Source organism: Grampus griseus, assembly GCF_964374135.1.
Source record: "Grampus griseus genome assembly, chromosome: 10".
NCBI lineage: Eukaryota > Metazoa > Chordata > Mammalia > Artiodactyla > Delphinidae > Grampus > Grampus griseus.
This window is the reverse complement of record NC_139004.1, coordinates 72,788,711-72,803,595: the sequence shown is the minus strand read 5'-3', so window position 1 is coordinate 72,803,595 and position 14,885 is coordinate 72,788,711. Positions and strand designations below refer to the sequence as shown.

General features: G+C 36.8%; 1 protein-coding gene across 2 annotated transcripts in view; it reads left to right on the top strand.

Moving 5' to 3' along the window:
* DENND6A (DENN domain containing 6A) overlaps positions 1–13,715 on the top strand; it is a gene marked incomplete at its 5' end in the record, with an annotated part of 51,891 nt that extends 38,176 nt beyond the window's left edge. For both annotated transcript variants that reach the window (XM_082662767.1, XM_082662768.1), the window contains 8 exons: positions 5,877–5,942; positions 6,031–6,095; positions 6,680–6,769; positions 8,578–8,631; positions 8,738–8,847; positions 9,404–9,506; positions 10,730–10,804; positions 11,277–13,715. In XM_082662767.1, the coding sequence (XP_082518893.1) occupies positions 5,877–5,942; positions 6,031–6,095; positions 6,680–6,769; positions 8,578–8,631; positions 8,738–8,847; positions 9,404–9,506; positions 10,730–10,804; positions 11,277–11,408 (695 nt within the window). In that variant the 3' untranslated portion in view covers positions 11,409–13,715. The remainder of the gene's footprint in view (positions 1–5,876; positions 5,943–6,030; positions 6,096–6,679; positions 6,770–8,577; positions 8,632–8,737; positions 8,848–9,403; positions 9,507–10,729; positions 10,805–11,276) is intronic.
* Between the last annotated feature and the right edge of the window lie 1,170 nt (positions 13,716–14,885).

The window sequence follows — 14,885 nt, the reverse complement described above, 5'->3', positions numbered from 1 at the left end:
CCTTTGTTTTCACTGCTTCGTTACTTTTTAATTATGTTGATGGCAACCTTCTTTTAGGCAACTTGAATAAAAGCCTTTGGAGAAGAGCATAGCTTCCAGCTAAAATATACAGATTCTTATATGTATAACCCATCGTGTCCACCTACCAAAAAAAATGCATAGAGGAAAAAAAAAATGCATAGAGGACATCCATAGATGTCCTTTATCAAGTTGAGGAAGTAGCCCTCTGTTCCTAGTTTGTTGAAAAAGATTATAATGAATTGGTGTTGAATTTTGTTAAATGCTTTTTCTGTATCTGTGGAGATCATCGTGTACTTTTTGTCCTTTATTAATACAGTATACTAAATTAATTGATTTTTTATGTTAAACCAACCTTATATTCCTTAAATAAATCCCTTTTGGTTAAGGTGTATAGTCCTTTATTATTATTATTATTAGTTTGCTAATTTTTTTTGAGGATTTTTACATCTTTATCCATGAGGGATATCCTTTTCTTGTGATGTCTTGATAGCTAATATTTTTGCTGCTCTGAGAATCCTCTTCAGACAGGTGAAGTTACCATTTAAAAGTAGGACCTAGGACCAAGGGAGGGAAGGGGACACTTCTTGAGTTTATTTTTCAAAATGGGCATAAGGGCATATATGGAATATTAATTACACTTTATTTCTTTTGTTTTTGTGGTGCGCGGGCCTCTCATCGCTGCGGCCTCTTCCGTTGCGGAGCACAGGCTCCGGACGCGCAGGCCCAGCGGCCATGGCCCACGGGCCCAGCCGCTCCGCGGCATGCGGGATCCCCCCGGACCGGGGCACGAACCCGTGTCCCCTGCATCGGCAGGCGGACCCCCAACCACTGCGCCACCAGGGAAGCCCTACACTTTATTTTAAGCAGCCTATTTTAGGGATGAGATGCTGTGTTCCCTCTGATTATTTCTGTCACCAGAGTATTTGGACCGTATCATATAGAAAAAGGTATCACTTTTTCTATAGGAGAGTGATGATGTTGTATGGAAACATTATGTTTTATAGATCCTTAGTGGTCATTGAGGAGTTGATGGTAGAGAGTGTCAGTGTCCTCAGTTTGGTCCTTGTTCAATTAGTAGAGGTGATACGTTGTGAGCAATGACACCAGGGGTGTTTAAATGATTTTGAGCAAGACTGTAGTACCTATTTCTGGGACTGGATTGTGTCATTTGAGCACAGGTCTTAATAGATGTGCAAAATTTCATTAAGTTTAGTATGTTTATGATACTTTTTCCCACTTATCTTAAAATTTTTTATTATAGCAAAATATATATAACATAAAATTTACCATTCTAACAATTTTGAAGTGTACGATTCAGTGGCATTAAGTACATTGACAGTGTTGTGCAACTGTCAGCCCTATCCATTTACAGAACTTTGCATCATCTCAAACAGAAGATCTGTAGCCATGAAACAATAACTCTTCATTCCTCTCATCTCCCAGCCCCTAGTGAACTCTATTCTAATTTCTGTTTCTATGAATCATACAGTATTTCTCCTCTAGTGTCTGGCTTATTTCACTTAGCATAACATTTTCAAGATTCATCCATGCTGTAGCATGTATTAGAATTTTATTCCTTTTTTTAAAAAGCTGTGGTAAAATATACATAACATAAAATTTACCATCTTAATCATTTTTTAAGTGTACAGTTCAGTGGCAGTAAGTACATTGACATGGTTGTGCTGCCATCACCACCATCTACCCACAGAACTCTTTTCATTTTGCAGAACTGAAACTATTGCACAGTAGCTCCCTATTCATTCCACATCGCCCCACCCCCCACCCTTGGCAACTACCATTCCACTTTCTGTCTCTGTGAATCTGACTACTCTGGGTATCTCATGTAAGTGGAATTCTACCTACTTGTCCTTTTGTGACTGGCTTATTTCACTGAGCATAATGTCCTCAGAGTTCATCCATGTTGTAGTATGTGTTAAAATTTCCTTCCTTTTTAAGGCTGAAAAATATTCCATCATATGTATATACCACATTTTGCTTATCCGTTCATCTGTTGATGGATACTTGGCTTGTTTCCATCTTTTAGCTATGTGAATAATACTGTGAACATGGGTGTACAAATATCTCCAGTCTCTGCTTTCACTTCTTTTGGGTATATAGTCATCCCTTGGTATCAACAGAGGATTGGGTCCAAGACCTGCCACAGATACCAAAATCCGAGGATGTTCAACTCCCATAGTTGGCCCTTTGTATCCACAGTTCCACATCTGTGGATTCAGCCAACTGCAAATCTTGTAGTACTGTATATATTCATCAAAAAAAGAAAATAATCCATGTATAAGTGGACCTGGGCAGTTCAAACCCATGTTGTTCAAGGGTCAGCTGTATACCTAAAAGTGGAATTGCTGGACCATATAGTCATCATGTTTAATTTTTTGAGGAACTGCTATACTGTTTTCACTTTTCATTCTCACCAGTGGTGCACAGGATATCAACTTCTCCACATCCTCACCAACACTTGTTATTTTCTGTTTTCTTGATAGTAGCCTAATGGGTGTGAGGTGGTATCTTATTGTAGTTTTGATTTACATTTCCCTAATGATTAGTAATATTGAGCATCTTTTCATGTTCTCATTGGCCATTTCTATGTCTCCTTTGGGGAAATGTCTTTACAAGTCCTTTTCCCCTTTTTTTTTTTAAAAAAAATTAATTAATTTATTTTTGGCTTTGTTGGGTCTTCATTGCTGCACACGGGCTTTCTCTAGTTGTGGTGAGTGGGGGCTACTCTTCGTTGCAGTACGCAGGCTTCTCATTGCGGTGGTTTCTCTTGTGGAGCACGGGCTCTGGGCGCGTGGGTTTCGGTAGTTGTGGCACGTGGCTCAGTAGTTGTGGCTCGTGGGCTCCAGAGCGCAGGCTCAGCCGGTTGTGGCGTACAGGCTTAGTTGCTCTGCGGCATGTGGGATCTTCCCGGACCAGGGATCGAACCCGTGTACCCTGGCAGTGGTTAAGGCAGTTTCTTAACCACTGCACCACCAGGGAAGTCCACTTTGCCTGTTTTTTAATTGGGTTGGTTTTTTCGTTGAGTTGTAGTTCTTTATATTCTGGATACTAATGCCTTATTAGATGTATGCTTTGTAAATGTATTCTCCTGTGGGTTGTCTTTTCACTCTCTTGATAGTATCCTTTGATGCGCGGAAGTTTTTAATTTTGATGAAGTCCAGTTTATCAATATTTTCTTTTATTGTCTCTGTTTTTGGTATCACATTCATGAAAATCCATTTGTCTTTTAATTTATGAGTACTGGGCATATATCTTGGGATATATTTCTTTTCTACCATTGATCTCAAGACTAGGACCACTGCATATGCTACACAAGTTAGGAAACACAACAGCTCTGCCTAGGATCCTGGCTTTGAAAATTCAAGACTATCTGAGAGGGTCAGTAAAACTGCAGATAAAGTATGTTCTGTAGGACCAGCAGGGAAGGCATAGCAGAACTGAGATTTTGCTCTCCTGGGCCCAGAAGTTTGTAGCTTTATTAGAAACATATATATAGTTTTAACCCTGCAGAGGGATCATTCCTCGTGCTATAAAGGGATTACTTCTTATGGGTTATACCTAGTTTTAGTTCACCCAAATCCTATTAAATGAAGAAATGTAATGCTAGGATAATGGTACTGAACAAGTATTCCTCAAAGAGAAAGTAATTCTACTAGTGTATATTGGATCACATTATAAACTGAATTTCTAACCAGAAATTGGGTTTGATGATTTAATCAAAGGTAAAACATTTGACCTAAATGTAGAAGATTGTTATGCAAATGTGCAGAACATTATTAATTTAATAATGTTAAACCCCTCTCTTATGTGCATGTACATAACAGACATTGAATAAGTATTTTTTAATTAAAATAAACATCTGTAATTGTAGGACTTCAGTTCATTTTCTGGCATTCTTATTTTATTTTCCAGACGTATTTGACAAATACCATTTAACTTTTTGGCAATAAACAATGTATCTTTATGACTAGTTTTCTTTATGTCTATTATGTACTACAGTGTAAGAATTATAGTGGCTAGGGTTAGAGTTCAGTATGCATCTTACACCTGATGAGGTCCCTTGAATCAGAGGGGAATTGTGTGAGTGAAGATTGCTGCGCAGGTAGTATTCTTGTCTTTGCCTTTTAAAAAAAGCTGATATGGATCACTATATATCTTCGTTATTACCTAGAACTTACTGAATGTAAAGAATATATGAAACCTACTGCTGAATTATTCTCTTCCCTGATATTTGGTTCCTCTGCACAGTGAATTTCAGGAAATAATATATAATAAATGGCATTGGTGGATACAGGAGTTGCAAGTCCTTTGTGATCTAGACAAAAGGAAACAGAAAGTAGGCACAGAAATATTTAGACTTATTCAAAGCGTTGTAGTTTTGACATGTGATGTTCTTTGGGTTCTCAGAGTCAGAGGCAGGTAGTGATTTGAATTTAGTTATCTGTGTAGTTAAATATGTATTAATTCCGCACTTTAAGAAAAAAAAGTTTTACAAATCTTCTGACGAAAAGCTACTCTGAACTCTGGAAAGCAAAACCGTGAGATGACATTCAAGATGAGAGACATTCTCATAAGAATTAGTATGTGGGGACTTCCCTGGTGGCGCAGTGGTTAAGAATCCGCCTGCCAATGCAGGGGGCCCGTGTTTGATACCTGGTCTGGGAAGATCCCACATGCCATGGAGCAACTAAGCCCATGCGCCACAACTACTGAGCCTGTGCTCTAGAGCCCGTGAGCCACAACTACTGAGCCCACGTGCCTAGAGCCCGTGCACCACAGCTACTGAGCCCGCGCGCCACAACTACTGAAGCCCGCGCGCCTAGAGCCCCTGCTCCTCAAGGAGAGAAGCCACTGCAATAAGAAGCCCATGCACCACAACAAAGAGCAGCCCCCTCTCACCGCAACTAGAGAAAGCCCGCGTGCAGCAACGAAGACCCAATGCAGCCAAAAAATAAATAAATAAATAAGAATTAGTATGTGGGAATATATAGAATAAGTTGACAAAGTAAAAACTGTGAGCTAATAAATCAGAAACATTCCAGAAACCTGAGTGTTTCTGGACTCTTTCCTATTGTTTCTCAGTCTGTCCCCAAAGCCTCTTGTTTTTAAATCTCCTCCACAGAGCTACAGTAGCTCACTTTCTTCTCTTTCCTTGCTGCACATGTCTTCAGATTTTCTTTCTACCCAGGAGCAGTATTCAACAAAGCATACATTTCATCCTGTAATCTTTTCTCTCTTTTACTTCATACTCCTTTTTGCAACACAGCACCCCTGCTTAGGAGTCCAGAGTCCAGTCCACCTGTGGCTCAGGCCCGTGGTTGTGGCTTCCACTATCACCACCTGGTGGCAGTGTTTCTACACTGCAAAAGCAGAATTTGGGGCGGTACTAGAAAAAAAATCTTTGAATACTACATCTTCATACTAACTTAGGAGTTGCTTTCAATTCTCTTTACTCTTAAATTGTATTATATTTGGCATCATATTCAAAATGGTATCTTATTCATGTTTCATATATTTAGCACAAAGATTTTAAATTTTAAGTTGAGTGACAAAAAGGGAAATTTTAAAGTAGTGATAGATATTAATGAAAGATCAAATATCCACTTTATATAATTTACACAATTGTTTCTGTAATGCTGTTATATAGCCCAGTGTTCCCTTTATCCAGTTTTAAAGTACTAGGAATAAACTCTTAAATATTCACTGATGTTAAGAATACCTTAGCTACAGCATCCCTAAGTACATAACAGTTAGTGGATTATCAGTCTTAGAAAATTCCAGTTTTGTGATATGTGAAATTCAAATAACTATAAGAATCTTTATGATGTTTCCTTCAGGTGAAATTCCTAAGCAGGTTAAAGTGAAAAAATTGAAGAACCTAAAGACTCTGGATTCTAAACCTGGTATTGACTTTTATTAATTTTTAAAACACATACTATATGGGTAAATGGGTCATACTGCTCACCTCATTTTCTTTTCTTTACTTCTTAGGAGTTTATACTTCTTATAAGCCATATCTAAATAGAGATGAAGAAATCATGAAACAATTGCAGAAGGTGATTACTTGCTCATATTATTAATTTAAATTTCCTTACTCAGGTATGCAGTATCCAGTAAAGCAACATGTGCTTTATGTACAATAATATGAAAAGAGGTCTTTCTGGACTCTGGACTTTGAACCAAAGCTTCATGAAAATCAGGAGACTAATGTAGCAGCAATTATGGGCTAGAAATATGGGACTGCAGCTACCAACCTAGTGCCAATCTTCCTGAAAACTTAGGAGTTATAGTGAGAAAGTCGTGGACTGTACTATGAGGTAGCTTAACACCTAATAGGATAGTTAGCATTTTTTTGGAAAATGTAAATATTGTTAATACAACAAGTATGAAATAAATATAGTCTTTGTTGTGAGCTAATATTTTAAGGTATGGGATGAATGTCTTATATTTTTCTCTAAGGATTTTTTTACAGGATATTGCACAGTGAACTTCACATTAAATTACTTCAAGATGAAGTTCTAGGGTTTTTTTCCTATCAAGTAAAATACATATTTACATATCAGCTAAACTTCTATAAGCATTCATTGTTTTGTATTCTCTGACACTAGAGTATAGGTTCTCATTTTTTTCCTCTTTTAAGGGTGTACAACAGAAGCGTCCTTCTGAGGCTCAAAGCGTTATTCTCCGACGTTATTTTTTGGAACTGACACAAAGCTTCATCATTCCGTTAGTAAGTTAGCATACGTATTTGCTTAATTTAATGCTTTGTTGAAGGGCACATGAATGTTTTTTTCATCCACCAAAACTTTATCTTAAATTGTTTTGCTTGCTCGTGTGTGTAGTGATTAAAATAGAGCCCTTTGCAAGACACCTGAATTCTTTGTTCTGGTATTAGCTGTGTAATTTGGTAAGTCACTTCCTTTCTTTGACCCTCAATTTGTTTATCTGTAAAATGTGGCTGATTACACTTTCCCTAAAGACTTTTCAGGGTTGTTGTGAATCTTAAATGAGATAAGTTTTATGAAATATTATATAATTATTGAATTTTGTACCTTAAAATGTTCTACTGGAGCTTCTTTCTCTGATGTTATTTATTTATTTATTTATTTTTGATCGGTACTTTTTATTTCATGCTAAGAGAGTCAGATTGTGCTCCCCAAGCAGATGGGGAGGTTTTAAGCAGTGATGTTGTATGCTCATATTTCCATTTCGTCTGAGGTATCAGGACAAAGCTTGAACTGGTTGAAGGAGGCATTGGGGTAGAGATGAGGTTGAACATTTTAGGATTCTATTATTAGTACCTATTAATACCTATTAGTACCTATTAATAGTACCTATTCCTTGCAGAGCATACCCAAGGCTTCCAATATTTCATTCCCAGGATACTGTGCAGGTGAAAAAACATGTTTACTGATTATACTTTCTAAAGAATTAAATAGCAACTCCCTAGGATCATGGTCTGGGCTAAATAGATTTCACTGGGAAGAAGAACTTCACTATGCAGAGCTAAGCAGGTGCTTTCTTAAGACTGCCAAGCACTGGCGCTAGAGAGCAACAATTTGTTTAATTCTCCTAACAACTCTATGAGGTAGCTGCCATTATCATCTGCATTTACTGTAATGGAAAGAGCAGAAGTTTTCAAATCTGATACTGTTTTCTTGAGCACAATTTGATATGATACCTGTGAGAATGTAGTTCCGTGATGAAGTTCCTTATCTGTCTTGTTCATTACCTTTCCTCAGTCTGTCACATGATAGCACTCAATAAATATTTATGAAATAAATGACTAGATGATATAATTATTTTTTGAAGTTCAGTGGAACATCATGTTAAATTACTGCAAGTTATGCGTCACAGTATAAGGCAGTAACATGATGTGGTCCTAGTCTGGAGACTGCATCAGAGAGAGACTCGTGTAGTTGTTAATGTAATCTATCTAAGAATATTATAGGAGGGCAGTCTGGAAATCTTTGCTATTATACTTTGGGAAGAAATATTTTTTCTTAGTCTATAGATGTCAATTTATTTTGTTTCATTTAAATCAACTTGCTTAAGTTGATTAAGTGAACTTTACTGTAATGCTTAATTAAGAGCATGGGCTGAAGTCAAGTAGACCTGAATTCAAGTTCAAGCTGTGTGAACTTGGGCAGGTTACTTAGCCTTTCGAAGCCTCAGTTTCCCAGTAATACCTGCCACAAAGGATAGTTGCAAGAGTTAAAAGAGATCACGCATGTAAAATGTTGAGTACATTTTCTGGCACACAGTTACTCAATAAGGTTAATTATTATCATTAAAAATAGGTAGTTCTTTGGATTATCTGAGATTTAGTTAAATTTTTATTGGAAGTCTGACTTCTCAATTCAATCTAAATTTAGTGTATCTATTGAGACTGGTGATGGTGTTGTTGATGTCCATTGAAAGAGCATATGATGAAAAACTTGGAAGCCCACTTTTTTTAAGTAGGTCAGTTTAAACATTTTTGAAGACTCTCTCGGTAAGAACACCTGACTTTGACTAACTTTTTTTTCTTGGACTTAGGAAAGATATGTGGCAAGCTTGATGCCTTTGCAGAAAAGCATTTCTCCATGGAAGGTATAAATATATTCAGTTAAATTCCTATTTGAGTTGTCTAACTGCAGTTAACTTCTGTGAATATATCCATTTTTAATTTTAAAATACAGTATGTCATGTTTTCTAGAGTCCACCCCAATTAAGACAGTTCCTTCCAGAAGAATTTATGAAAACACTTGAGAAAACAGGACCTCAGCTGACCTCTAGAATAAAAGGCGATTGGATTGGACTTTACCGGTTGGTCCTTTTTTTTCTATTTCATCCATCTATAGAGCTTTATTTAAAAATGAAACAAAAAACTGGGCTTAAACATATCCTTTTTTTTTTTTTTTAATTTTTTGGCTGCGTCGCGTCTTAGTTGCAGCATGCAGGATCTTCATTGCAGTGTGCGGGCTTCTCTCTAGTTGTGTTGTGTGGGTTTTCGCTTCTCTAGCTGTGGCACAGGGTCTCCAGAGCACGTGGGCTCTGTAGTTGCAGCGCACGGGCTCCAGAGCTTGTGGGATCTGTAGTTGTGGCGTGTGGGCTCTCTAGCGCGTGAGCTCAGTAGTTGTGGCGCACAGGCTTAGTTGCCCCACTGCACGTGGGATCTTAGTTTCCTAACCAGGGATTGAACCCTCGTCCCCTGCATTGGAAGGCAGATTCTTTACCACTGGACCACCAGGGAAATCCAACATATTCTTTTTTTAAAAAAATTACATTGTTTCACATGGTTCTCCTAGCTATCGGTAGAAAAAGTATTGAGAGGAAGTTAAGTCATAATCAAACTTTGCTTTTTAAAAATTTATTTTTATAGGCATTTTCTAAAATCTCCAAATTTTGATGGTTGGTTCAAGACCCGGAGGAAGGAAATGACCCAGAAACTGGAGGCACTCCATCTGGAAGCTCTTTGTGAAGAGGTTAGAAAACAGCACGTTTGTGTGATGATTAACAACTATTGAAAATAAAGTTATTCATAGAGGCTGAAAGGTTATATCCATATCCACTACTTTATAAATAGTAATAGCTAACTTTTCCAGATCATGTGCCATGTGCCAAGGACTGTGCAGGTGCTTTAAATGGACAGTCTTTTAATCTTCATAGTTCATTGAAGTAGGTGTGTCATGATCTGCGTTATGAGACACTTGAGTGATTAATTGAGACAATTGAGTGATCCATTAATCAATTAAGTGATTTGCTTCAGATCACATCACTGCTAAGTAGTGGAACCAGCAGTGTGCTCGAGCCCACTTGCACTGGCTCACAAGAGCCAGCCGTGTGCATCTCTTCCCAGCTCTGTATTCAGTGATCTCAGGTTGGTAGCTTGAAATCAGCTACAGAGGGAGAATTACACCACAGCAACTGGCAAATGGTATAAACCAGGAACTTTTCCTGAGAGCCAGTTGTTAAATATTTACTAGCATACCACTGGATGGAGTTAGAATTCAGATCCGAGCAGTCTAACTCAACACCTTTTCCACCATGCGTTATTCACCTTTCCCAGTTATTAATATATTTTTCCTGTATTTGGACTTTTTCGTATTCTATAATTTGTCAGCAGACTATTTTAAATTAAGCTACTTTTAAAAATATAAAGGATAGTCTCAATTTGTGTTTAGCTTGAGGTGGGCTAGCCTCAGTGTTAACTTTCTAATCATAAACTCTCAGTGACCGGTTTTCAGAGAAAGAATACCATGAAGGCAACCACAGATAAGCCCAGGAAGAGCTTATTTGAAGATGCAAAGTTTGTATACAGTAATATATTCATGTTCGCAATTATCTTGATTTGTTAGTTGATGTACCTTATAAATTACTCAATACTTAGTGGAGTTAGGGGTTAGTATCGTACCTTAAGTTCCAATTTTGTTTCTCTTGATTGATCTAAAAGGGCCAGAAAGGAATTTCTTCCATTGTGTTTTACTTCTGAATATTAGACAGTCATTCTGGCTAATGTCAAAAAGTATCTGATTCACATTATCAGAATATTATGTACAGAATTATACTATAATGCTATGTCTGGGTTAAATACCCTGTTCTCCTTTTCCTTCCTGTCCTTTCTTCCCAGTAGCCTTGCCTATTGAAATAGAACGATTTGAATATTATTTTGAGTATTTACTGATTTGAGATTTGTTTATTCTTCTAGGACTTACTTCACTGGACCCAGAAACACACAGAAGTAGAAACAGTAGACCTTGTATTGAAGCTAAAAAACAAGCTGGTATGTAGCCAAAGCAGCCAAAGATCTGTGAAGTTGTTTTGCTCTTATTTGAGGTGATAGCTTTGATGTATCACAGAAGTAAATTTTTAAATGAGAGGACTTATGATTGGTCAATTGATGGTAGATCTGACTGAAAATACTTGGTCACTCAAGCAGATCATAATGAAGCCATATATTTTTTTTAGTTATTTACATGGAGTCTAATGAGCTTTACAAAAAACATTGTGACTTATATTTAATACCACATGGTCTGCGTTGATATTATCTATTAATTTACATGAAGTCTTTTTTCGAGCTCAGCAATTGTATTGTTAAAGTGGCATGTTCTTTGCTTTTTTATAGATTCTGTAAATTCTGGTCTCAGTCTGAAGTTTCCAAATCTTTGACCATTAAAACTGTTTATTTAGAGAATATACTGTATTAATACAGCCTCAAAAGGTAATTTAAATGCTTCCAAATGTTCCTTATATAGTTGCAGGCTGATCGAGAGCATTTACCTGTGAAACCTGACACTATGGAAAAGTTACGGACACATATAGATGCAATTATTTTAGCATTGCCAGAGGACCTACAAGGCATACTGCTCAAAACGGGCATGACATGATATTTGCCAGGATTTTCCAGCCAAAAGGATTGTACATCATGAAGCATACTGACACTTCAACCAGATGCCCAAGATCTCTCGGAGCGGAAAATAGCCGTGAATGCTAGCTACAGGGTTGAAAGACTATACTGTATAAACAGACCTTTTTAGTGCATTAGTTTTAAAAAAATGGATATCTGTGGTGGTTCCACTTTAATACTGAAACACCAAAAGGCATTTCTATATTTTTAATCATGTTCTAAAGTGCTCTTATGAGAGACCTGTGGGACCATCAGTTTAAGCGATTCCAAACTGCAGTGCTGGCATTGCAGATATTTTTTTAAATTGGTGCTTCTCTGCCCAATCATGATAAAACTCAGGGGGATATAAAAATGACATTCACACTGGCTATCTTCTTAAGAAGAAGGAAAAGACTGAACTGTCAGACTGTAGTTAGGAGTGATTAATGCTTTTGTAGTGCCTTCCGTTGTCCTACGTGTTTCACAAAGCCCAGCTGCTAGTCTTGAAGCTTTTTCTTAACGTGATTATATGTAGTTTTTTATAAGGCATTCTTTTGAGTAATCATTGCTTAAAAATATGTTTTTTGCCTCCCATTGTGTTCATTATTAGTGGCATTGGTGTTTTTTTTTTCAATTGTCATAGAGGTTTCATTTCATTATTTTCTATACCAGTTTCAAATTTAATCTGTTTCACCAAAGGGAAGAAGACATCTAGTATTAATTATGGAAGAGTTTATTTCCTCTTACCTTTGCTAATTGGGCCCAAGTTAATTAGCTTGTCTGTTTTTCAAAGACATTCTAATTATAAACCTCATAATCAGCTACTTTTTAAAACAACTATTCTTATTTTAAAGGCATTTGTAAAACTTTTTTTTTTTTTTTTGCGGTACGCACTGCTGTGGCCTCTCCCGCCGTGGAGCACAGGCTCTGGACGCGCAGGCCCAGTGACCACGGCCCACGGGCCCAGCCGCCCCGCGGCACGCAGGACCTTCCCGGACCGGGGCACGAACCCTTGTCCCCTGCATCGGCAGGCGGACTCCCAATCACCAGGGAAGCCCTAAAACTTTTATGTGATAGTCATTTGAGCGATTATAAGATTGATTTCTAGCATTATTTGTTTGGTAGGGTTTTTTCCCCCAAAATTAATATTTCTCAGAATACTTTCCCTACTGTTGTTTGACATGGAACTTTTGCCTCAATCACTGTTATAGCTAGTTTTTTGTCATTGTTGTTTTTGTTTGTTTCTGTTTTGTTTTGTTTACACTATACTACCTTGCCAAAAATAGAAGATTGTGGTTTGGTAGAATAAGGTTTTTTCGTTAGTGTTTGAATAGGAGTGTCCTGAAGAAGCCACTGTTTAAAATAGGCACACATGACATAGCACATATGTAAATAGCTGTGTCTTGAATTACCCTTTACATATCCAAATTTAGTTGTAGGTTGTAAAAGAAATGGCTTCAGGAGCTATCTCTTATTCTCTGTTAATGTAACTCTTAAGGGCACTCCTAACCTAAGAAAGGGTCCTTGGTGTTTGTAACTGTGTTCTTCTATCCAAATGTGCCCTTTTCTCATGGATACAAGTCTCTTGAAGCATACCTCAAAGTCATGGAGAGAATGTGGCATTTGAAAGGAATCACATGAGTTATTTTGTGAAACAACAGTTGTCCTCATGGAAAAGGGGCAACTACTTTTATATGCTAAAGTATTTCATATCTTCCTGGGAAACCTTATTTAGGTATAAATGGTCATCTTATTATTTTTCAAAAAGGTGTATTTTAATAATCTAACAATTTATATGTAGTTTGTGACCAGAGTTTGAAAGTTGTTAGTGTCATATCAAGGATTTTTTAAATTATACCACTACAGGATGTATCATTTCAACTTTATTTTGCACAGCTAAAGAGAAGCAAAGGATGCCAATTAGCGTAATAACGGTATCTTCATATTTACTGTACTTAACAAAAAGCCTAACACATGTTGAAAACCATATCATACTTACCGGGTTTATCTATTAATTTCAAATTATGTACTTGTAAAAATAACTTAAAATTGCATTGGGAACCTGAGAAAGACTGGTAACTTTAATTTTGAGGGTGATTTTCAGAGCTGTCTTTTTTTTTTTTCCCCCGGAGGAGATATTAAGATCTAAAACCTGCCATTTAATGTGTATCTTCACCAGCATCAGAAGGAATCACTGCTTTCAGGGTGTTATGTAATGCCTAGTGCCTTCTGTTTTCAGTGAAAGGGGTTTTGAGAAGGCATTTATGGTCATTACTGAAAACTAATTAAAGGCCTTAGATTTTAAAGCCCTTGGATATCTTGTATTATTTCTGAGTAAGATTGGAATGCTTGAAAAAATGCAGAGTAAATGAAACCTTTGCATTATGGGATTCCTTTTAGTTTCTAACTTATTTTTTTTATTTAAATGAAAACCTTCCTCTGTTTACTTCATTATGAACAGATGAATAGTCCATTTTATTAACAGACAGAATTAAGTGATTTCATATCCTTCCTACCAGTGTCTTGATTTTTGTGAAATGTTCTGATGAAAAATTTTTAGCTTAATAATCTAGGTATTGTTAGATTCTCTGCTTGCTACCTTTTCTTTTCTAACCTTAAATCTCAAATTACTTTTATTTCTTCCTCTTCTTTTTTGAAAGTAGCTAGTATATAATACCGTTCTTTAGATTTTAATTAATTTATTAAAAAAAATTTTTTTTTTTTTTTTGCGGTACGCGGGCCTCTCACTGTTGTGGCCTCTCTCGTTGCGGAGCACAGGCTCCGGACGCACAGGCTCAGCGGCCATGGCTCACGGGCCCAGCCGCTCCGCGGCATGTGGAATTTTCCCGGACCGGGGCACAAACCCGTGTCACCTGTATCGGCAGGCGGACTCTCAACCACTGCGCCACCAGGGAAGCCCTTAATTTATTTTTTAATAATAAAATATATTGGATGTTACTCCTTTTTGAAGTTACTGGGTAATATCCTTCAAAGTATACTGTAAAATATATTGGTACATTTAGGAGAGATGCCTTTAAAATTTGTCCTTTTGTTTTCACTTGCCCATAACTTAACTCACTTGTTTTTATATACCTGAATTTTACTTTCTTCTTTTAGCATAACTTGGGGGAAAAATTTTAACTACCAACTTTCTAATATTAGTCCTTTAAAAACAGATAGTTGAAGAAGGCAAAAACCTTCTCTAATTATGGATAAATGTCATTTAAATAACAAAATATGTTAACTCATAATAATGACTAAATTATCACTAATAACTTGATATCCCTTCTATATTGAAGATACAGTACTTATATGCCATCTACAACTTGGTTGAATTATGGTATTTATTATTATATCAATAGAAATTAGTATTTGTTAATAGAGCTCCGAGAATTTTCCTTGTTTGTTTGAAATAGATAAAGCATTTGATACAAGGTACAAAATCATGATTCCTAACATATATCCCACATCTAACCAA